The sequence below is a fragment of the Gossypium hirsutum genome, chromosome A12 (genome assembly GCF_007990345.1).
Source record: "Gossypium hirsutum isolate 1008001.06 chromosome A12, Gossypium_hirsutum_v2.1, whole genome shotgun sequence".
Classification (NCBI taxonomy): Eukaryota; Viridiplantae; Streptophyta; class Magnoliopsida; order Malvales; family Malvaceae; genus Gossypium; species Gossypium hirsutum.
In genome coordinates, this window is record NC_053435.1 from 16,559,207 (window position 1) to 16,583,170 (window position 23,964).

General features: G+C 33.1%; 1 protein-coding gene across 1 annotated transcript; it reads left to right on the forward strand.

The window, feature by feature from the left end:
* Nucleotides 1-14,611: 14,611 nt before the first annotated feature.
* On the forward strand, nt 14,612-15,619 carry LOC107926528 (probable calcium-binding protein CML41). Its single transcript, XM_016857408.2, has one exon. It carries the CDS (start codon nt 14,845-14,847, stop codon nt 15,418-15,420), a length of 576 nt encoding a protein of 191 aa, XP_016712897.1. The 5' UTR covers nt 14,612-14,844; the 3' UTR covers nt 15,421-15,619.
* The last annotated feature ends 8,345 nt before the right edge of the window (nt 15,620-23,964 follow it).

A 23,964-nucleotide genomic window follows, 5' to 3' on the forward strand; every position in this document is an offset into this window, starting at 1 on the left:
ATTAGTCATTCCAATGGCTAATCATTACCAAGCATTTCCATACCACTCAATAACCATATCATAAGACCATATACACAAAATGATTATAATGCTATACATGCCATACTCAAAATATACAAGCCATTATGCCAAGATGGTATACGGATAGTGTGAGCGTGCCTCCGACCGTTTCCGATTTCCGAGCTGGCTTGTCAACACTACAAAGAATGAAAAGGAGGGAGTAAGCATAAATGCTTAGTAATTTCACATGCAAATAGCAAGTAACATAACTATATAAGCAAACATAAAACATCATTTGCATAATCATCATCGAGACATTCATATCACATTTTCATATATCATCTTACCATATTGCTGTTATATCGAGTTTTCAACCCGAGGGTTAAGTACATACCTGTTCAAAGTATCCATTTCACAACACTTACCAATACGTCCCTTTCATCTTGAGTATTCCTCCATTTGAGTAGAACTTTACCCGTTGAACACATCGGAATATAATTCGGATACATGGAAAGTTTGCACATAAGTGCCACATATGTAGCCAAGCTACCATGTAACTCGCCCATAAGTGAACTCGGACTCAACTCAACGAGCTCGGGCATTCGCATCCATAAGTGAACTCGGACTCAACTCAACGAGCTCGGATGCCTAGTTACATCTCTCGAACTCGGACTCAACTCAACGAGTTCGGATGCTCAACCATCCTAGTGACATGTCACTTGTATCCTAATTCATTCCTAAGTTTCAACGGGACCTTTTTCCCAATTATGTGTCTCAACCATCTTCTACGGAATGCCGATACCGATACTCGGTAGTATTTCACATTTTCCAAATATATCACATAATTTGACATATTATCAAACAATTATCACAAGTATAATATTTCATAATAATTATCATATCATTTAAATAACATTAAAACATTTAAAATAATAACTATGTTACCAACATTTACATATGAACTTACCTCGTATGCGAAAATGGCTACTTTTACCATTTCGTCCACAACTTGGTATTTTCGCCATTTTAGCTCGAATTTCAGTTTTCCTTGCTCTATCATTTAAAATATAGTCTAATTAGGACTCACATTATTCAAATTGACCCAAAATCATATTTTGGCAAAATTACAGTTTTGCCCTAAACTTTTGCATATTTACACTTTTGCCCCAAAGCTCGTAAATTAAACGTCAGCCTATTTTCTTATATTTTATGACATGCTGATCATTTTTCCCTTCTTTGGAAACATCAAATTCTCACTCTAACATGTACTTCTGACTATTAGGTATTTTTACCGATTAAGCCCTTTTGCTAGTTTTCGCTTAAAACCGAGTAGCACAAGTTGTCTAACATAATTTAAAACCTCATATTCTATCATAAAACACCAAAATACAAAAATTTCACCTATGGGTATTTTTCCAAATATAAAACCTAGGTTAAATTATTGCTAGCATAAGCTTAATCGAGCTATCGGGACTCCAAAAACGTAAAAATCATTAAAAACGAGGCTAGAACGGACTTACAATCGAGCTTGGAAGCTTGAAAAACCCTAGCCATGGTTTATCCTTGTTATATTCGGCCATGGGGTTGAAGATGAGCAAAATTGGCTTTTAATTTTGTATTTTAATTCATTTTACCCCTAAATGACCAAAATGCCCTTACTACTAAACTTTCCAAAAATTCCATCCATGTCCAATTTTTGTCCATAGACTTAGAAATTGGTAAAATTTCTATTTAAGACCTCATAATTAATATTTCAAAACAATTTCATACTAGAAACTTCTAGAATGCAAGTTTTACAAATTATTCGATTTAGTCCCTAATTTCAATTTAAGCACTTTATGCATAAAATTTCTTCACGAAATTTTCACACAATCATGCAATCATATCATAGACCTTAAAATAATCATAAAATAATTATTTCTATCTCAGATTTTGTGGTCACGAAACCACTATTCCGACTAGGCCCAAAATCAGGATATTACAACTCTCCCCCCCTTTAGGGATTTTCGTCTCCGAAAATCTTACCAGAAAAGTGGTCTTCACTTTTAATCTCATATTCGGTGCCGAAGAACTTGCACTTAGACTGTACCTCCAATACATCTCTTCAATTTCTCATATGATCTAAAAGCTTACAGTCTCAACTCTCAACTGTTCTTAAATTTTCAACCCTTCTCAGTTTCCCATGATATCATGACATAAAACTCGGATCTTAACTTGATTAATGGAGACCAGAATTCTAAGAAATCCAACAATCAAAGAGACCTAAAATTCCATGAATCTGATGAGTAGGAATTCATTCAATACAGATATGATTTATAGATCTCGCTAAACATTTAACAATAGGATACATCACATTTTTCCTCTTTCCGACATAGAAATAATTCTGATATGGCCTCAAGAATAATCCTTCTCATTTCCATCCCAATATCAACACTGACAAGGATAATTTTGATAGATCCCAATGTTCGACTTTAACCCCTTTAACAACTCCGATTTTATGTAACATCGAATGCTCTAAACTATCACATTACCTCACTGTCTTGAAATACATCACAATTGATACAACAGTACATTACTGAAACTCAGGAAGTCTTTACTCAATGTAGACTAGTCTAGTTCAGACGCTTCGGTTACCAATATTCTCATCTATCCAAACTTTGTCAACATGTAATAAACTTTTCAGCTTTCACAAGACGAAAACCTTATCATTCGTAGTGATTTTAACTAATATCCAACTCTTTCTAATAAATATACACTTCTCGTTCAGACTATTTACTCTTTTATCCGTACAAAAATGAAATTCTATTATCAGACTTGGGAAAAATAATCCTGACATAATTGTCACATGAAATCTTTCAAATAGATAATTCACCATACCGACTGAAACTCGCGCTTTTATCACTTATGCCTTTACTGATGTCAAATCCTTACACAGAAATTAGAAAAAACCCCAATACTAAAATCACCGCATTACCAAGATCAAATTAGAAGTATAGTCATATTTGACATGATTATCACAAGCTGAAGAACGCACTTCGAACATGAGTCATAATTGACAAATTATGGAACAAAGATAACAAGAAAACCGAATAAAGAAATCCAAGATAGAGAAACCCAGAATAAAGAGATCCAGGATAAAGAAACCCAAGATACGATACTATGCCGGAGAATCGAAAACCAAATTCATAGAGAAAATACAGAATACCCCGATAATTCTTCAAAGAAAGAAAGTCCAAAAGAAAACATCATTTAATCCCACTGAAATCAATATAACAAGATCAATATATCTTCCCATACATATATATCAGATGAAGCATCAAGTAGAAGAAACAGAATCATAATATCATACGTATTCTCTCATCAATTCTTATCAGGCGAAATGAAATAGAATACCCGATGAAATAGAGCAATATAAATTATAAACCAATCAGACTACCAATGCTTTCATCCAACACCAGGATTAAAAGACATTCCCATATAACAAGAATTTCTTCAGAAGATAAATAGCCATAGAAATATTTCTGAGAATGGGTAAACACATAGAACATCTCAAAAGAGACTGCTAAATCTGTCCAGTCATAACTGTCACACTCAGATAGTTCACATTTCAAATATCATTTCCCCAACTAGTTCTGCCGTCACAAATTTCATATTAAACCATTCACTAAAGAATGCCAGTTCTGAATAAATTTCAATTTACACTTTTCTCGACCTTGCACTTGAGTAATTCGATTTACCAAAGAGAATTCCTTCTCTAATTGGGATAGTGCATAACTCCAATAATCTTTACGTCAATCTGATACTTTACTTATCAACTCATTTTCAATCTCTGATCATACTTATAATTATTCTATCACTAAACTCTTTGGGTTCTCAACCGGAAACTTATTCAATACAAATCTCATGAAATTCCATTATAAGTACCACTTCGGTAAGGGGGAGGGGTTGTAGGACCTCTGACTCGACTTTCTTATACATACACATATGACACAACTTCCATCATCATAGTAACATCATCAAAATCATGTCATTCATTCATGTTGGCTTACACCAATTTTCCTATTGTCCCATTTAGACAATATACTTATGCATACATTCTATGTTTTCTAGACAGCTTTACTTATCCATTCATTTAATTAAATTAAGTCATGCTCATGACATCATATAAGACCAAACAAACATAGATATTTGCATCACAATCACAACTTTCATTTCGTGCATCATCATGTACATATCATTACAATCATATAATTCAGTCCAACAATTTAACATAGATAAGTTCATTTCATTATAATCCTTTATCTCATAAAAATTATATATCATTAACATTTATCAACATTCGACGTCCAAATCAAGACAAGGACAGTTTCACTCGTATCATAATATTATGACCTTTATTCATACCTCTACAACTTTCTATTTATTCTTTTCATCTTATCAAGTAAGCCACATACACTACATCATATGAGCATTAAGCAAATATGAATATTTATCACATATGTATCATAAACTTTTATTCATACTTTTCTAAACCGAGACTTATCATAATCATAATTTTACTCAAATACCTTCACATAACATTGAACATGGTCGGCGCAGCTCGGTTGGAGAGTACCATGTCTAAATAAGACGGTACTGTACTCATACGCGTCGGAAGACATCACACTATCACAGATCAGTGGCATGTATAGCTAAACTTTTACACATGCTAGGTTAGTCCGAGAACTAACTAAACCTACTCTGATACCACTAAATGTAACGCCCCGTACCCAAGACCGTTTCCGGAGTCGAACACGAGGTGTTAACGGACTTAATTCATTACTTAACCAGCTCGTACAATTCATTTTAAAATTTCCAGACAAGCTGGCTAACTGCATCACAGTCGCTTTAAAAATCATATCTCGAGTTTCGAAACTCTAAATCCAATTCCGTAAATTTTTCCTGAAACTAGACTCATATATCTATCTGCTAATTTTTTTCTAGAATTTTTGGTCAGGTAAATTAGTACAGTTTATTAGTTAAAGTCTCCCCTGTTTTAGGGTTCGACTACTCTGACCTCTGTGTATTACAAATCAGATATCTCCCTGTACAGAGATTCAATGACTATGCCGTTTGTCTCTATTAAAACTAGACTCAGTAAGGAATCTGTACATATAAAGAATGACTTCTAATTATCTTTTTAAAATTTATGGTGAATTTCCAAAGTCAGAAAAGGGGATCCAGAAATCGCTCTGGCCCTATTTCACAAAAATTTAAACATCTCATAAAATATAACTCATATGCCTGTTTTGTTCCATCCATATGAAAATAGACTCATAATTCTTCAATTCAATATATTATTCATCATCTAATTGTATCTCTACTATTTTTAGTGATTTTTCAAACTCACGTCACTGCTGCTGTCTGAATCTATTTTATGGTAAATTTTACCTATTTCATGGTTTCCATGGATTAGCTAGCAATTTAGCATACATAACACCAAATATGATCATGATTAGCCATTCCAATGGCTAATCATTACCAAGCATTTCCATACCACTCAATAACCATATCATAAGACCATATACACAAAATGATTATAATGCTATACATGCCATACTCAAAATATACAAGCCATTATGCCAAGATGGTATACGGATAGTGTGAGCGTGCCTCCGACCGTTTCCGATTTCCGAGCTGGCTTGTCAACACTACAAGGAATGAAAAGGAGGGAGTAAGCATAAATGCTTAGTAAGTTCACATGCAAATAGCAAGTAACATAACTATATAAGCAAACATAAAACATCATTTGCATAATCATCACCGAGACATTCATATCACATTTTCATTTATCATCTTACCATATTGCTGTTATATCGAGTTTTCAACCCGAGGGTTAAGTACATACCTGTTCAAAGTATCCATTTCACAACACTTACCAATACGTCCCTTTCATCTTGAGTATTCCTCCATTTGAGTAGAACTTTACCCGTTGAACACATCGGAATATAATTCGGATACATGGAAAGTTTGCACATAAGTGCCACATATGTAGCCAAGCTACCATGTAACCCGCCCACAAGTGAACTCGGACTCAACTCAACGAGTTCGGGCGTTCGCATCCATAAGTGAACTCGGACTCAACTCAAAGAGCTCGGATGCCTAATTACATCTATCGAACTTGGACTCAACTCAACGAGTTCGACATTCGCATCCATAATTGAACTCGGACTCAACTCAACGAGTTCGGATGCTCAACCATCCTAGTGACATGTCACTTGTATCCTAATCCATTCCTAAGTTTCAACGGGACCTTTTTCCCAATTATGTGTCTCAACCATCTTCTACGGAATGCTGATACCGATACTCGGTAGTATTTCACATTTTCCAAATATATCACATAATTTGACATATTATCAAACAATTATCACAAGTATAATATTTCATAATAATTATCATATCATTTAAATAACATTAAAACATTTAAAATAATAACTATGTTACCAACATTTACATATGAACTTACCTCGTATGCGAAAATGGCTACTTTTACCATTTCGTCCACAACTTGGTATTTTCCCCATTTTAGCCCGAATTTCAGTTTTCCTTGCTCTATCATTTAAAATATAGTCTAATTAGGACTCACATTATTCAAATTGACCCAAAATCATATTTTGGCAAAATTACAGTTTTGCCCTAAACTTTTGCATATTTACACTTTTGCCCCAAAGCTCGTAAATTAAACTTCAGCCTATTTTCTTATGTTTTATGACATGCTTATCATTTTTCCCTTCTATGGCAACATCAAATTCTCACTCTAACATGTACTTATGACTATTAGGTATTTTTACCGATTAAGCCCTTTTGCTAGTTTTCGCTTAAAACCGAGTAGCACAAGTTATCTAACATAATTTAAAATCTCATATTCTATCATAAAACACCAAAATACATAAATTTCACCTATGGGTATTTTTCCAAATATAAAACCTAGGTTAAATTATTGCTAGCATAAGCTTAATCGAGCTACCGGGACTCCAAAAACGTAAAAATCATTAAAAACGAGGCTAGAACGGACTTACAATTGAGTTTGGAAGCTTGAAAAACCCTAGCCATGGTTTATCCTTGCTATATTCGGCCATGGGGTTGAAGATGAGCAAAATTAGCTTTTAATTTTGTATTTTAATTCATTTTACCCCTAAATGACCAAAATGCCCTTACTACTAAACTTTCCAAAAATTCCATCCATGTCCAATTTTTGTCCATAGACTTAGAAATTGGTAAAATTGCTATTTAAGACCTCCTAATTAATATTTCAAAACAATTTCATACTAGAAACTTCTAGAATGCAAGTTTTACAAATTATTCGATTTAGTTCCTAATTTTAATTTAAGCACTTTATGCATAAAATTTCTTCACGAAATTTTCACACAATCATGCAATCATATCATAGACCTTAAAATAATCATAAAATAATTATTTCTATCTCGGATTTTGTGGTCACGAAACCACTATTCCGACTAGGCCCAAAATGAGGATATTACATTATTCCAATCAACAAGTCAACCACTTCTCTTATTTAATCAAGACACCCTTATCAACAATAGTAAAAGGATTTGGATACACAGGTTACCATATTAGGGAGCATCGAGGTGCTAAATAGGGCACAAATGTGCACACAAGAGCACCGAAGTGCAAACAAGGCACCGAAGTGCATAACAGGGCACCAATATGTAATCAGGAGCACTGTACTAGCAAATAGGAGCACAAATGTGCTATCAGGAGCACCATAGTGCTAACAAGAGTATGAAAGTACTATCAAGAACACCGTAGTGCTAACAGGAAAAGCATGCATCTACTTTATTGGCATGTCAATCGTATACTAAACATTTACTAGGTTAAAATGGGTATTTATATAGGATTCAAGACTTTCATGTTACTATAAAATCCCTAAGTACCAAGGCATATATCAAAATCATCTCAATATCATGCGTTACTCTACACATAATATATTTATCACATACATGTCTATTTACCTTTCAATTGAGTCCAAACTCAACTTTTATATTAATGTTATTTCATCCAAGATTCATTCAGTATATATAAGTATTTGTTAAACAATTAACCAAAATTTATAATAATTTGAAATTGTATGAACTTACCTAATACAATAAGCTAATGAACTGAAACGTAGGGATTATTCTGTAGTTTTTTCTTTCCCCCGATTATCAACAACTTGATCTATATAATAGTTAAAATTCAAATTATCAATTCAAAAAGCATTATACATATGACATTTTAATTTCATTTTACATAATTTCCCTAAATTTTTATATTTTATTCAATTTAATCCCTAAAACCAAGATAACTTTCACAATTAAACTTTGTTTTTCATTCCAATTTCAATTACATCCTCCTATAGCCCTCTAAACTCTAAATTTATAGAATTTTCATGTCCCTTTTATCATAACACAACCAACTAACGAACTGAAATGTAGGGACTATTCTGCAATTTTTTCTTTCCCCTGATTATCAACAACTTGATCTATATAATAGTTAAAATTCAAATTATCAATTTAAAAAGCATTATATCACTCGAATACATGCATATGACCTTTTAATTTCATTTTACATAATTTTCTTAAACATTTATATTTTATTCAATTTAATCCCTAAAACCAAGACTATTATAACTTTCACAATTAAACTTCATTTTTCATTCTAATTTCAATTATATCCTTCTACAGCCCTCTAAACTCTAAATTTATAGAATTTTCATGTCACTTTTATCATATTCACAATTTAGTCCATATATGCAAAACTAACAAAATTTACTATACAAAATAGTCCTACAACATTTCCAAGCTTCAAAATCTTCCATTTAATATCAAGAACATCCAAATATAATCAATGGTAAATTGTTAAAACTTGAACAGTTTTGAAGACGAAGATACGAGTTAGATAGATTAATTTGAAATAATATCAAAAACATAAAAATTATGAAAAAAAGGGCTCAATTTACTTACCATGCAAGAGGAAAATGGTTTGGACAATTCTAAGCTCCTGTCCTATGGTTTTTCAGTTATAAAGATGAAATGGGGAAGAGGGTGATCACTTTTCCTTTTTGTTTTTGTTTAATATTTACTTGATTACTAAATTAACATTTTAATTATCACATAATTTCCACCCAAAAGCATGCATAAATCGTCCATGGCTTTTAAGGATGATTTAGTTGCCTTTTAAAACCTCCAACGACCATTAACCATGCATTTTAGCTAATAATAACAATAGCGATTAACTTTTACAATTTTTTCTATTTAGTCATTTTCTTTAATTAACTACCTAAACACCAAAATTTCCGAACCAAACCTCAATTCAACTATACAATAGCTCCATAAATATTCAATAAAATTATTTACGAGCTTTGTTTACAAAACCGAGGTCTCAATACCTCATTTTCAAAAACCACTGACTTTCGAGACGAACTAAGTTTACTGTGTCTAACTAACCAATTAACAATTCTATCAAATCACAATTCGATAAAATATTATATTTAAAATCGTAAATATTACATAATAATATTTATAGACTCACTCGCTGAAATTATGGTCCCGTAATCACTGTTTTCGACACCACTAAAAAATGAATTGTTATAATTGAAACAATTCTTTAACTAAAAAGAAAAAGAAATATGCCACTATAATCAAGGTAAAACTGCACAACGCTAAAAGCTTCCAAAGCAATCCAATCTTAAAGATGAAACCTGAAGATGATGAAGACAGTAACAAAGAATAAATCTTTTTATGAATAAGAAAAAAATGCCTTGCTAACTATTCAATTTTTTTAATGAGTTCACGAGACATTTAATTTTTTCTTTTTGCAAAAAATACTCTAAAAAGAAAAAAAAAGATTAAAAAAGAAATAACTTGAAAGGGCTAAAGGAATATGGTAAAGCAGATTGGATTTCTCCTTGTCAATTTATGTGAACTAGCCATGAAAGATTTTAGTTGGAGCCTTGAATCATATTTAGGCCTTATTCAGGCTTTAGTTGGAATAGAGGGGCTAAACAACACATCCCGTAATTGGTGATTGCTGCGAACCAAATGCATGTTTGTTGTAGGCCCATTGAATATAGCCTAAATGCATGTTCATTCTATTGAACCAAACATACTGTAATTTTTTAAACATGATAGCTTGCACGATATCTATTCATATTTCATACTAATTTTTTCAAAAAAATTATGACGTTTTTTCTATAAATTTACTTTTTACTTTTGTATATTTTTATAATTTTAAAGTATTTATTGATGTGACATATAAAACAAATAGTGTTATGCTAGTGTCACAGGACTAGACCTTTCATTTTGCGTTCTATGTGACCTTAGGTGATCTTTTCGATGCAAACATGCCTAAGTCAGCCTAACCACCACAAAGTAAAGATTCACAAAAAATTCCTCCAAGGCACCAATTTATATAGCGGAAACAACTCTAGCCAAAAGAAGACACAAAAGAATAGAAAGCCAAAGGAAACTATGCACGAGAGGTTTTTGAGTAAATGCTCTCGAATGTATTACTTTCTCTCAAAGAATACAAGAAATAATAAAGAATGAAGTTCTAATGGATTATTTACAAGTGAGGGGGAGACTCTATTTATAGTTGAGCTCCCTTAGAACTGATGGTCTAGATCAAGTTACATCGACGAAAGAGATTAGTCTATCCCTTAAGTAAAAGGATTTACAAGATTACATAATCAAATCAAATCAAATTTTATAAGATATGATTCCCATCAATCTTCTATGATTAGTTTCCCTATTTACCAAGGTAGTCTATGTTGCCATATCTTCATCATTAAGCCACCCAGGCTTTAATCTGACAGACTCTCCAACAGCTCTTTAAAACGAGTCAGTTCTTGTAGGCTAAATGATCCCCATCTAATCAATAGACCTTCATGGGACGCATCTTGTATGATGGTCACGGGCTTTACAGCATGGCCCGTGACATTCTCCCCCACCCATTCTCGCAACTCCCTTGTTACGACTTTGGAATGGCAATGACTTGATTTGCCTTGGTCTCGTCTCGACACCTTAACTCCTTCCCGACTAGTCTTGCTATCGGGTCGTTCTTTCCTTTATAACCTTCGCCTTGGCTTCTATCGTTTCTTAACTTGAACCGTTACACTCATTGGTACATCTCGTTGGCAAGAATTCTCTGCTTTAACTTGTTTCAATATTGACTTGCCCTAGTTGGAATCCTATTAATTCTTACAACTTAGCTTTGAAAGGGTCCCTACGATCTTGCCAAGCCAACAAGTCAAAATACAAAACACTACCAAAGTGTTCAAAATGTACCTTACTCACAACATTTACTAGTCCTGACAGTGTTTGTATCATTGCTTTTCCCTCGAAGTTTGATGCACAACCCATCTTACCCAGAGGTGGTAGCTCCGTAGTCGACTCTACAAGCTTCATATCGGTCTCATGTACCACTAACACTTCTAAAGGGGCTTTCGTAGCACTCTATTCTATCGAGTCAATATTCCTCCCATACGAAACATCTTCGACTAGTTGGATTGACGACAACACCTTGGTCCCAACCTTCATATCACAATACATCAGCACAATGATTCGTGATAACAGATCAGTAATAATATGAATTTGATTAGCCCATGGAAACATAACCACTTGAATCATGTCAAAGAAGTTTAAGCCAAACACAAAATCATATCCATCTAACTGGGTTACCTCAAATTCTTTTTTCCCTTTCCATTCGCTAATTTGTAGCTCCAAGTCTCGAGTTACTCCCATAGTTGGGGCCTCCAAAAAAGTTACTTTCTTGATCTTCTTATTCGATTTTATAATCGAGATACCAAGTTTCCTCGTAGCTTTTTCTGATATGAACAAGTCTGATGCTCCCGTATTAACAAGAGCACTCCTCTTCTGGCCTGCAATGTTGATGTCTACAAACATCAACCCTTCTTTGTCATTCGTTTTTGTAGGAGTGAGCACCATCAAATTAATCACCGATGTATTTTCGTCAACATACTTCGTTTCCTCTAGCTCATCATTCCTTTTGATAGCTGAAAATATTTATTTCTTCAGACATTTTTTGCGCCATGCGTGGTTATCGATAAATGAAGCATTTTATCCCCTTTCTCTTATTCTTTGGGTTATTATATCTTTGATTTGTATTTCGTGGTTTCCCATTGCCATTGGTGCTATCGGTACTATAGTTATCATTCCTATGTCCCTCTTCATCTTTCTCATGGTTTTCCTCACCATTGCCCCTCCCATTGGGTTTAGATGACTCAAACTTGTGTTTTGTTGGACCAAGCTCGACATAGGACTCTGTCTCGACCATGGCTATAGTAACTTTGGTGATTCTTTACTGATGCAACTTGGGACTTTAACCTATCTTCAAATCAATAAAAGGATTATTTCTTGCTCAAGTCAGCGATTTGAAGCATCAGCTCACTGAATGCCTGAACATACTTTTGAATAGTGCCTTATTGCGTAAGATTATGCATCTTAGCCCAAGCCTCCTTTTCGGTATACTGTAGGTAAAACTGCTTCTTCAACTCTCTTTACAACTCATCCCAAGTCTCAATTATATTCCCACCACGTTTCTCATTTGTGAACCTACGACACCACCACAAGAGAGCAACATCAGTAAAATAAATTGAAACAGTATTTACCTTAATGACATCATCCTCGATGCACATCGCTTAAAAGTATTGCTTTATTTTCCACAAGAAGTTGTCCACTTCCCTTGCAAACTGTGCACCCTTGAACTTCTTCGGTTTGGGAACATCCATTGCTTGTTGCTTCGGTCTCAAAGTCCACATCCCATTACTCAAAGCAAATTTGTAAATCGCGATATCCTCTTAACCTCCGTGATTTCCTCCTTCATGGCTAACATCATAGCCTCGAGAGTCTCATCCCTTTCTACCAACTTTTCTATAGTGGAATTGAGTACTCCATTTATCTTTTCCACATTGGAACTGAGAGAATCCAACACAAATTCTCTAAATTGCTCCTCTATTGAGTCAAACCCATCTGTGCATCCCTCGACCAACTCGAGGGTCTCCCTCATGTTCTCTACGGACTCCTCAAGATTGACCACCCGATTTTCTAAAGATAACAGCATGTCCCTCGATCGACTTACTTTTTTAGCCCTCCTACGGGTCTCTATTGGCTGATTCTGATCGGCAACTTCTTTCGGCATCTAGACAGTGCCATCGCAACCAAAGCTATGATACCATTTGTCACGGGGCTAGACCTTTCATCTTGCGTTTCGTCTGACCTTAGGCTATCCTTTTGATGCAAACATGCCTAAGTCAACCTAACCACCACAAAGTGAGGATTCACAAAAAATTCCTCCAAGGCACTAATTTATATAGCGGAAGCAACTCTAACCAAAAGAAGACACAAAAGAACAGAAAGCCAAAAGAAACTATGCACGAGAGGTGTTTGAGTAAATGCTCTCAATTGTATTACTTTCTCTCAAAGAATACAAGAAATAATAAAGAATGAAGTCCCAATGGATGATTTACAAGTAAGGGAGAGACTCTCTATTTATAGTTGAGCTCCCCTAGAACCGACGGTTTAGATCAAGTTACATCGACGAACGAGATGAGTCTATCCCTTAATTTACAAGATTACATAATCAAACCAAATCAAATCAAATCAAATCATATAAGATATGATTCCCCTCAATCTTCTAAGATTAGTTGCCTATTTACCAAGGTAGCTTATGTTGCCATATATTCATTATTGGGCCGCTCAGGCTTTAATCTGACAAGCTTCTCCAACAGCTCTTTGAATCGAGCCAATTCTTGTGGGCTAAATCATCCTCATCTAATCAATAGATCCCAATGGACGCACCTTGTGCGATGGTCACAGGCTTTGCATTTTGGCCCGTGACACTAGTATGCAGTACTCGTGGATTATCACACGGGTTACCATAACAACATCATTAAAAATTAATGTTTTAGTTAGCACTTCTATTAAAAAAAATGATTTGATTCTTTTCGAAAATGGTTAATAGCCAAATATAGCTAAAAAAATAAGGGATAATTTGACAAAAAATATAAATATTGAGGGTTAAATTTATCATTATGCCTTTAATTTACTATTATGGTGTTTTTAATTTAATTTTGGTTTATAAGAAAACTTTGGAAAACTTATATTTTGATCCCTTCAATAATTCGATGATATTGTGAATTTGATATGTGGTCAGGTTGTCATATCATCAAAAAAATTTAACACCATTAACATTAAATACTACGTTAATAAACCGAATTAAAGTTGGAATATCAAATATAATATTTTAAATTAAAACGATAGGTAAAGTATAAGAGTGAATCTTTTTTATTATCCTTTAGAAAACTCAACCCTTTACGTGTGGTAATAAAGTTTGAAGATATTATATAATTAGAAAATAAAATATTATTTATTTAATTCCAAGGATAAAATTTGAATATTTAAATTGTTTTAACCTTTTAAATTCAATGGACTAAAATTTGGAAAAGATGAATAGAATCGGATCAAAGTTGGGGATACTTTTTTACTTTTTCGATCCAATAGTGCAAGCGATCAATTAATAGAAAAATAGCTTTATTCGAACAAATAGGTGGTCATACGTAATTTAGTAACCCATTTTAAAGAGAGAGTTGGCTCTTTTATTCGCGTAAAGGATAGTGGTCAATCAATTCTGGGTCGCTTTAGGAAGCTGCCATGCAATTTCCTTCCTCCAAATCACGTTTTACTTATTAATATTTCATTTTCTTTACATTTTCCCAAACAAATATAGCTTTCATCGCTTTTACCTGTATTTAAGCTCTTCAATCTTCGTTAACTTCCTTTTGAAACTATGGCGACCACTAAAGTTTCCAAAGCTTCCAAATGGTTCTCAAACAAGACTCTTAGGTTAAGCCTTCACCGCCGTCGATCCAAGTCTTCTAGCTCCTCCACCTTCACCTCTCCTGCTTCATCACCTTCCTCTCCTTGTGAAAGACCCAAAAGGCCTCACCAAGTGGACGAGATGAAACAAGTGTTTCGCTATTTCGATGGCGATGATGATGGGAAAATCTCGGCTCTCGAACTTAGGGCATGCTTCGGCTCCATCGGAGAGTACATGTCACATGAAGATGCTCAAATGGTGATCAACGAACTAGATTCCGACGGGGATAGCATGTTGGACTATGAAGATTTCTTGAAGCTAATGAAAATAGAAAAGCGGGATGATGATGATGATCTGAAGAAAGCGTTCGAGATGTTCGAGTTGGAGAAAGGTTCGGGTTGCATAACTCCCAGAGGGTTGCAAAAGATGTTGAATCGCCTTGGGGATGCAAAGTCTTATGATGAATGTGTCGCTATGATTCAGGTTTATGATATCGATGGTAATGGGGTGCTTGATTTTCATGAGTTCCACCAAATGATGGCTTAATTTGATAGGACACTCGTACCTTTAATTTGTGCTTAAGCAAATATCAATATTAAGTGTCTCACCAACTTAGTTATTATTAACAGCTATGTACTTAATTTAGTGGCAAAAATACTAAGTTGCCAAGCATGAGGTTCAATTCTAAAAAATTTCGTCTATTATTTGAAAAAAATGTCGAATTTATAAAAGTAAATTGTAATGATGAGTATATTCTAAATAACCAACAAAAATTATTAAACTTGATCTCATGATTAACTCTAATATTACAATTAATTATGAGTTGCTAATGGTTTTGTTTTTAAAAAAAGTGAAAACACAAGTTTAAGCCTTACGAATTGTATTTATTGAGGAAGTTTGATCTTAAATATTCATTTAAATATGAGCTTTTGATAAAGGTAATTTTTATTGTTTAACATGAATTACTCAAAATGTATTCATAATTTGATTATTAAAAAAATTAATGCATGCAAAAAAATGCATAAAAATTCGATACAATTTATATTAGAAAGTATCGTATGAATAAACTGAGATTTTACGTCATCTCTATCTCTTTCTAATAGAAGAATGACAAATCAGATTTTTCCTCTTGTTTTTCAACATTTTCCTCTTTAAAAAATTTAAATCCAACTAAAAATGATAAAATCATGAGAAAAAATCTGATTTGACATTCTCCTATTGAAAAGGGATAAAAATGACGTCGAAATCACAATTTTATACAATCACTTCTATATTACATCTTATGCTTTATAAAAACAAATTTGTTCCTACCTTTATATACAAACCACTATCCGTAAGATTCCCAACAAGAATGCATAACATTAATATATGCGCAAGAATATGTGCCCTAAACAGCAAAGCAAGAATTTGATTCTACATCTAATTCAAATTAAATAATGAATAAATTATATTAAATTCAATTCATTGTTATTAATAAGTGTTACGTGTAATGGTAAAATATATTATATTCTTAAAAAGAGAATAAATTTTGAATCTTAGAGAAGACATTATTGGAAAGGATAACTACAAACTTCAAACCTAAACTTTAAAATAAATATGGAGAGTACCAAAAAAAAAATTTCAACAAATTATTAATTTTTTTTTTTAATTGTGAAAAGTTAATATTATTAATTTATAATATTTTAATTATTTCTCTGATAATTGTCTTAATTCCTTTACGAAATGTTAAGCCAATTCAGTAGGCATTCAACTATAACTAAAAAATGCCGATTGTTGAAACATATAAGACAAAGAATATGCTGATAATATATCAAAATAGTTTTTTTTTTGTAACATTTATTCAATAGGCATTCAGTAATGTTAAGTCACCTTTTTATGTTGTAAAACACTGATAATATACCAAAATAATATTTTTTTATTTTTTTTATTGTTGCAACATTTATTCAGTAGGTATTCAATAATGTTAAGTCACCTTTTTATGTTGTAAAACACTGACAATATATCAAAATAGTAAAAAAAAAATTTAAAAATGCTTATGATAAACATTAAGACATATGGAAATAATATTAAGGATTCTTTTTGGAATTTAAGGCATATTTTTAGCCTTATGAATTTATTAATTAAAAAAACAATTTGCATAATTATAATTCTAGAAGTTAATTTTTTTTATAAGTTCAAGAATTATGAATTTTTCTTTTTTTTATATTTTTAAAACTTTTTCTAAAATATTAAAAGTTGATAATGTTAATGATCATTTTATAATTTTTTATAGTTTGATGACTATATATATATATTAATAATTTAATAACGTTTAGGGCAAGTTACCCATAAATAAATCAATGGCGTCTAAACCTTCATTATAGTTGTGGTTGTGAGATTTGGATAAAGCATAATTTGATAATAATAGTTGCATTTGTACGAGAAAAAAAAAGCATATCTTCTCGTTTTTGTTTAATTTAATAAGAGAAAAAAATTTGAAGATATTATTTTTTTTTAATTACAACAATAAATTTTGCAATTTGATATACTAAAAGAAGTGCAAATATTCCAGTTTAAAAGAGATCCATGTAAAAACCCTTAGAGCTAAAGAAAATGCAAGGCATGCAAAAGCTAAGTAAGAAAGAAAAGTTGACAAATGTGTTGAAATTTGAAACACAAGGTATTTTTTTGGCTTGTTGGGAAAGGAAAAATAATTAATGAGTTGAGCCATATTCATGGACAACCCGTGAGGTATGAAACAAAATAGCTTCAAAACCGTCAAGTTTGGCCGTTTTATGTCAATATCCCATACCTTATTTTCAACTAAATTAAATCAATATCAGGGGTTAAATTATCTATTCAAATTCGAATGTGTTAGAAAATTGAGTTTGAAAAACACAACGGAAAGTAAGTCTAATGGAAAATTAAATTTTAATTTTTTTTTCAAAACTAAAATTTGACTGTGATATCTAAAGTAATAAACACTTAATCAAAATTATTCCTTTTTGATTCATCTAGGATGAATGCTTCGATCGAGTAGTCTTCTCTGTTATCCTCAAGCTCATACCTGTCGAGTGTGGGCTCGCTTTGAATTAGAAAATTTTCTACAAAATTACCAATGAGGTAATTTTCAAATTTCTCTAAAATTTGAGGTCAAGTTGTAAATAAGAAAAATAATGACTCAAGGGAGAGTTTAGAGAATTCAACTTTTAATTAAACTTGATCACTTTAATATTAAATTAATATAAACTTATCAAGATAAATATTAGATTAAAATAAATATTAAATTAATAAAATATTATCAAAATAAATATTAAATTAAATTAAATATTAAATTTATTAAAATAATATTATTTTTGTAATAATTAATTTAAAATCAAATTATCCGGTAGAGTCCTAGTAGGAGTGTGATTCCTCTACCATTCAACCGCCAAAGGACCACCTACCAACCACCGGAATACTGCCATTGCCGTCGGCACTTTTGTGTCCAATGGTGTCATCACAGATGTGACACCCTCGCGGCACCTCGAGCCTATTCGGCTATTGTTGGTTCGATCCGAGCCAATTACGACTCAATTTGTCTGGTCTTTTCACCGATTGGACCACCAGCTCGATTTCACATACCAAGCCCGGTAGAACAGTTTTGGGTCTCAATCTTAGTTTTAGGTTCTTAGGCCCAATTTTCATATTGGGCCAATTGTATAACTTGAAAATTAATCTAAAAAAATATCATATTAATTTTAATTAATTTGATTAATTTAATTTTACTTGATAAAAATTAATTTTCCAAAAATCACTTAGATTTTTCAAATTAATTTTTCAAGAAAATTCTTTAACCAAATTCTCTAGTTGAACAATTCTCACAACTGTCTAATTTAATTCCACATTGAATAAATCGACTCCATTAAATTATTTCCAAAGCCGTAAAATTTTCTTCAAATTCAAATGCAGTCCGATCGAGCTTTTGTTAAGCTAGCAAAGGGACCAATTAGACATATACAATTATGCTCTAGTAATTACAATTATGTCCAAAAGCATTGTTCTGATAATTCGCAATTACTTAATTATGAAATTAGTCCACAAGAAGTACCATGATTGAAAATTCCTTATTGTATACCATTTATGAAAGCAACTCATCCAACTACTTTATCTAATGACCTCATCATGTGTGTGTTACCCCACATATTATATCATTGATTCCTTTGAGTTAAATCCGTTCACCTAATGTAATTTTGTTTTATCTCATTGTCACCATTGTGTCTTCTTAATGATTAATATTATCACACCCCAAAAATGGTGGATCCAAAAAGATGAGTGAGACTTGCATGTTAACTATTTTGGCACACTATGGTAGCATAATCTGCCACCCTATTGGCTTACTGGTGAATTAATGTATTGGCACATAGTGGCATAAAGTATTCACTCGTTGACAGTATTTAAGGATTTAATTATAGGATATCTTCAGGTGAAGAAAGAATATGATCAATAAAGAGTACGCCAAAGTACACCCTAAAGTTTTGGCTGAGCATGAAGAGCCTACCAAGTGTATGAGAAAGTTGTATAAGACTTAATTGTTTTTAAGACCACGCCATACACGAGTCACCACCAAGGTATAATACGCTTAGCATGCATAAGCACTGTTTAAGTTGGTTCTTGTAACAAGATTAGGTGAGACTTAATTGGATTGATTTGACCTTTCCCATGATTGGTCAAACAATAACGTAGATCTTCGCCAAGGTTTTTTTTACCTACCTGAATTTGGTAGGAAAAATTAGGGGACGATTCTAGTAAGCATCGTCACTTGTCAAAATTTACAAAAGGGAGATTGGGAGTATATATATAAGTGAATAGGGGCATTCCAAATGGTTTTTCTTTTTGCTCGACGTTCTTGTCCTTCTTTCTAACCTAAATGTTATCTTCTTCTTTGTTAAGCTAGAGTTAAAATTTCATTTAATTAGTGGATGATTCAACCTTCTAATAAGTCTTATAGCTTTGTATGTTACAATTGTTGAAAAGTAAAGATGTTAAAAGATGTAAGAATAGTGGGGTGTGAAAGGAAAGCCTTGTATGGGGGTCGCATGTAGTTGAAACGTTAGTAAACTATCTGTAAATGGGGATTTTACTGGAAATTCTATGATCTTGTAAGAAGTTGTTGTTGTTGGATTGAGAAGAGTAATCAAAACAAAAGTTTTGGGGCGAGGTAAATGTGAGTCTCTGGTGAGTCTTTAAACCTGAGTCTTGCACAATATTTTATGATGATTCTTTGTATGGTTGATGTCCTTGTAGTTGTGCATATATTCTTGAAGAGTTGATGTATGTATGTGTGTGTGTGTTTTTTGTGAAACATTTGTACGCATGTACTGAAATGTACGATGTATTGCACAAATATGAAAATGAGTGGAAAACATGCAAAGGAAATTGTGTTAGGAAGTATCATTTTGTTATGGTTATGATTGAAATATATGTAAATATGTCCATTATATTAATTAAATGATGAATAACAAAGTATATGCTGGCAATAAGGGGGTTCGGACAGAGTGTCAGGAAAATATGTGAAATGATAATGAGCCCTACGGTGGTGATTTGATGATGTTTGTTGGGATAGTAAACACAAAATTTAGTATAGTGAAAATGTAATCCGTCGAGACTGTAAACATGAGGTTCATCAGACAATAAATACGAGAAAAGGCTAGTGTGGTAGATATGTGAAAAGATCGTGATCATGGCACATTTTGGAAATGGCGGATGAGTCGCATTTATCTACTAAGGTTTCTACGTGTCTCGAGGGCGATGATGGGCAAACCTTAAGCGATGCTGAGTTTAGGCAAATCCATATTGGCAAACACGAAAAATTATATGGTGCCCTAAGTGGCAAACCAAACAAAGCTTTTTTGGCGAGTTATTTCAAAGGCCTTGTAGCATATTGTTTGGAAAGCCTTTGTGGCAAGTTATCTAAAAGACCTATGTGGCATATTGTCTAGAAAGCATTGTGGCGAGTTATTTGAAAGGCCTATGTGACATATTATTTGGGTAGCCTTAGTGGCAAAGTTATTTGGAAATCCTTTACGGCAAGTCATCTGGAAAGTCTATATGGCGAATTCTGCAACATCTAAGTGGCAAGCTATTAGTCCACCCTTGTGGCGAGATTTAAGTATGCTTGTAAGGAATTTTCTAAAATAGTTCTCGATAGTGTACTCAACTGATGAATCCGCCATAGTAATTCGCTAGGATGGAGAGCTTAACATACCTGTAATTATGGGTGGTGTAAGAGTCCGACAAACTTGGAAGTTTTCATATTATAATCAAAGTCGTCTGAATTTTTGTTGGATTATCTAAAATATTGAATTCATCGGGCCAAGTTTGTTTGTATAAATCAACTTGAAGATACGATATGAATAGCATTCTTAAATCCTACCAGAGCCAATGTGAGAATCCGCCAAAAGTAGTATCTATGTGTATATCATTCTGAGGAATGTATCCAACTTCTATCTTTAAAGAGATTGTAAAATAGGTCCCGCAATAAGGTGTGAAGTCTGTGATTCACCAATCAAGCGAAATATGCATACGGAGGTTAACTGTAGAGATTGATGTATAATTATTCGCCAGAAATAAAAAAGTATTTACTAAAGTATGAAAGGAAATGTAGAATCCTTAAGTCGAAGAATTCAACAACATTAATTAGGGGTAATATTAGTTGAGACTCACTAAGTTCTATTGAACCTACAGGCGTCTATTTGTAATATGCAGGATTCTAGGAGTTGAACAGTATGCCAGGAACCAAGCTAGGAATACGCCAATGTGGCAATTTGAAGAGCAATATTATGCATACAGTGGGGCACTCTTATGAATATGGCAAGTAGTATTTTACGTCATGAATAAGTCTGTTTTAACAAAGATTTAAATTGGAATGTCTTATAATGCTTTTGAGAATTTATATTAATTAATAAATGTTTCCTTCAAAATCTTTTGACTTAGAAAAGAAAATAAATAAATAAGAAGTATGTTAACTATGTTAAGTATTGTGGCATCCCATATCTGAGTCCAGTAAATCAAAGGGTATAGGGTGTTACAAATATGTTGACCGTCAACAAATGACGATGATAAATTGCTTGTTCGAGAAAAAGCAACTTCTGGCCATGTTCCATATTTATCAATCCACACAATGTCAATGAAAGGAGAGTTATGAATTCTAATATTGGTAGTAAAGCCATGCCATACACAAGTCATCTACCCAACATACCAGCTATGTACTTGATCATCTTTAGAGCATAACCTCCACTTATATCAAAGCACATGAGTTAAATACGCATGGCCAGTGACTAACTCAACAATCTCCCACTTGCCCTAGTGAAGTAAATATGTCATGTTTTGCATTCTTATATCCTTGACATGTTTGTTAAAACTCATAGTTACAAGAGTCTTAGCAAACAAATCCTCAATGTTATATTCAGAAGCTACTTTAACCACACCTATAATTTCTTCGGCTAAACAGATATCTGGACGCGTGAAAAGTATAGCATGCATAAGACTTCCAACTGATGAAGCATATAAAACATTACTTATATGCTCTGTTTCTCCCACTGTCTTAAGGCAATCACCCAAAGAAAGATGAAAACTCAATACAATTGACTGAGAACATGCCTTTGCATCTGTCATTGCAAACCATTCCACTACCTTATTGATGTATGAAGCTTGCGATAGAAATATCTTTTTATTCTTTCGATCTTTAAGGATTCAAATTCCAAGAGTATAACTAGCTTCATCCAAGCTATTCATGTTAATTTGTTGAGTTAACTACAGTTTAATTGATGATAACTCCCCTACATCGTTTTCAATAAGTAGAATATCATTGACATACAAAACGAGGAAAACTATATTTTTGTCCTTTATATATTTATAAACACAAGGTTCATCAGCATTTTTCTCAAACCCAAAAGTCTTGATCGTTTGATCAAATCTTTTATTCCATGAGCGGGACGCTTGCTTAAGTCCATAAATAGATCTTAGTAGTTTGTAAACTTTCTGCTCCTTTCCTTTGACAACATAGCCAGTGGGTTAGCCATGTAAATGGTCTTATTAAGATAGTCATTTAAGAAAGTTGTCTTAACATCCATTTGTCAGATCTCGTAATCAAGAGTGGCGACAATGGATAAGAGTATGTGGATCGACTTGAGCATGGCGACCGGAAAGAAGGTCTCATTGTAATCGACGCCTTATTTCCGTATGTAGCCTTTCCCTACAAGTCTAATTTTATGTGTTTCCACTTTTCCTTTTGCATTTATCTTCTTCTTGTAGATCCACTTACCCTCTATGGGTTTAATCCCAACCGACAGTCTACAAGTTTTCACACCGTATTGGATTTCATAGAATCTATCTCGGCATCTATAGCCTATTTCTAGAGCTTGAAATCAATGTTCTACATATCCTCCTCGTAAGTGAGTGGATCATTATCCTCATGATTGACTTCCTTATTATAAATACTACCATCATAAATGAATAAGTTCGTTTTCTTAGAAAATCACCCACTACGACGGATTCCCCTATGCTGTTGATTGTTTATAGGTCTTTCTGCAACTTTCTCGAGAATTGAACTTGGTGATTGTTCTACAACTCTTGACAGTTTCGTACCACTTTTCCTCGAGGCTTAAAGTTATCCATGTAGCTTTCCTCAATGAAAGTAGCATGAGTAGAAATTTTAATCATTTTATCTTTCGAATTGCAGAATAATTAACCTTTTGTTCCTTTCGGATATCCTACAAACATGCACAATTATGTTTATGAATCTAACTTCTTTGCATCTTTATCCAAAACATGTTTTGGACAAAATCATATTCTAAAGTGATTTAGAGATAGTTTCTTCAATGTCACAATTCATAAGGTGTCTTACAAGCAGACTTGGTTGGCACATCATTCAGAATATAACAAGTCATTTGTATTGCTTATCCTTAGAAGGAAGTAGGGAGTTGTGAGTAGCTTAACATTGAACGAACCATGTCAAGCAACGTTTTATTCCTTCTCTCAACTACGCCATTTTGTTGTAGAGTGTTCAATGAAGTCAACTAAGATAAAATCTCATTCTCTATGGGGTATCCTAAGGACTCGTCGAATAAG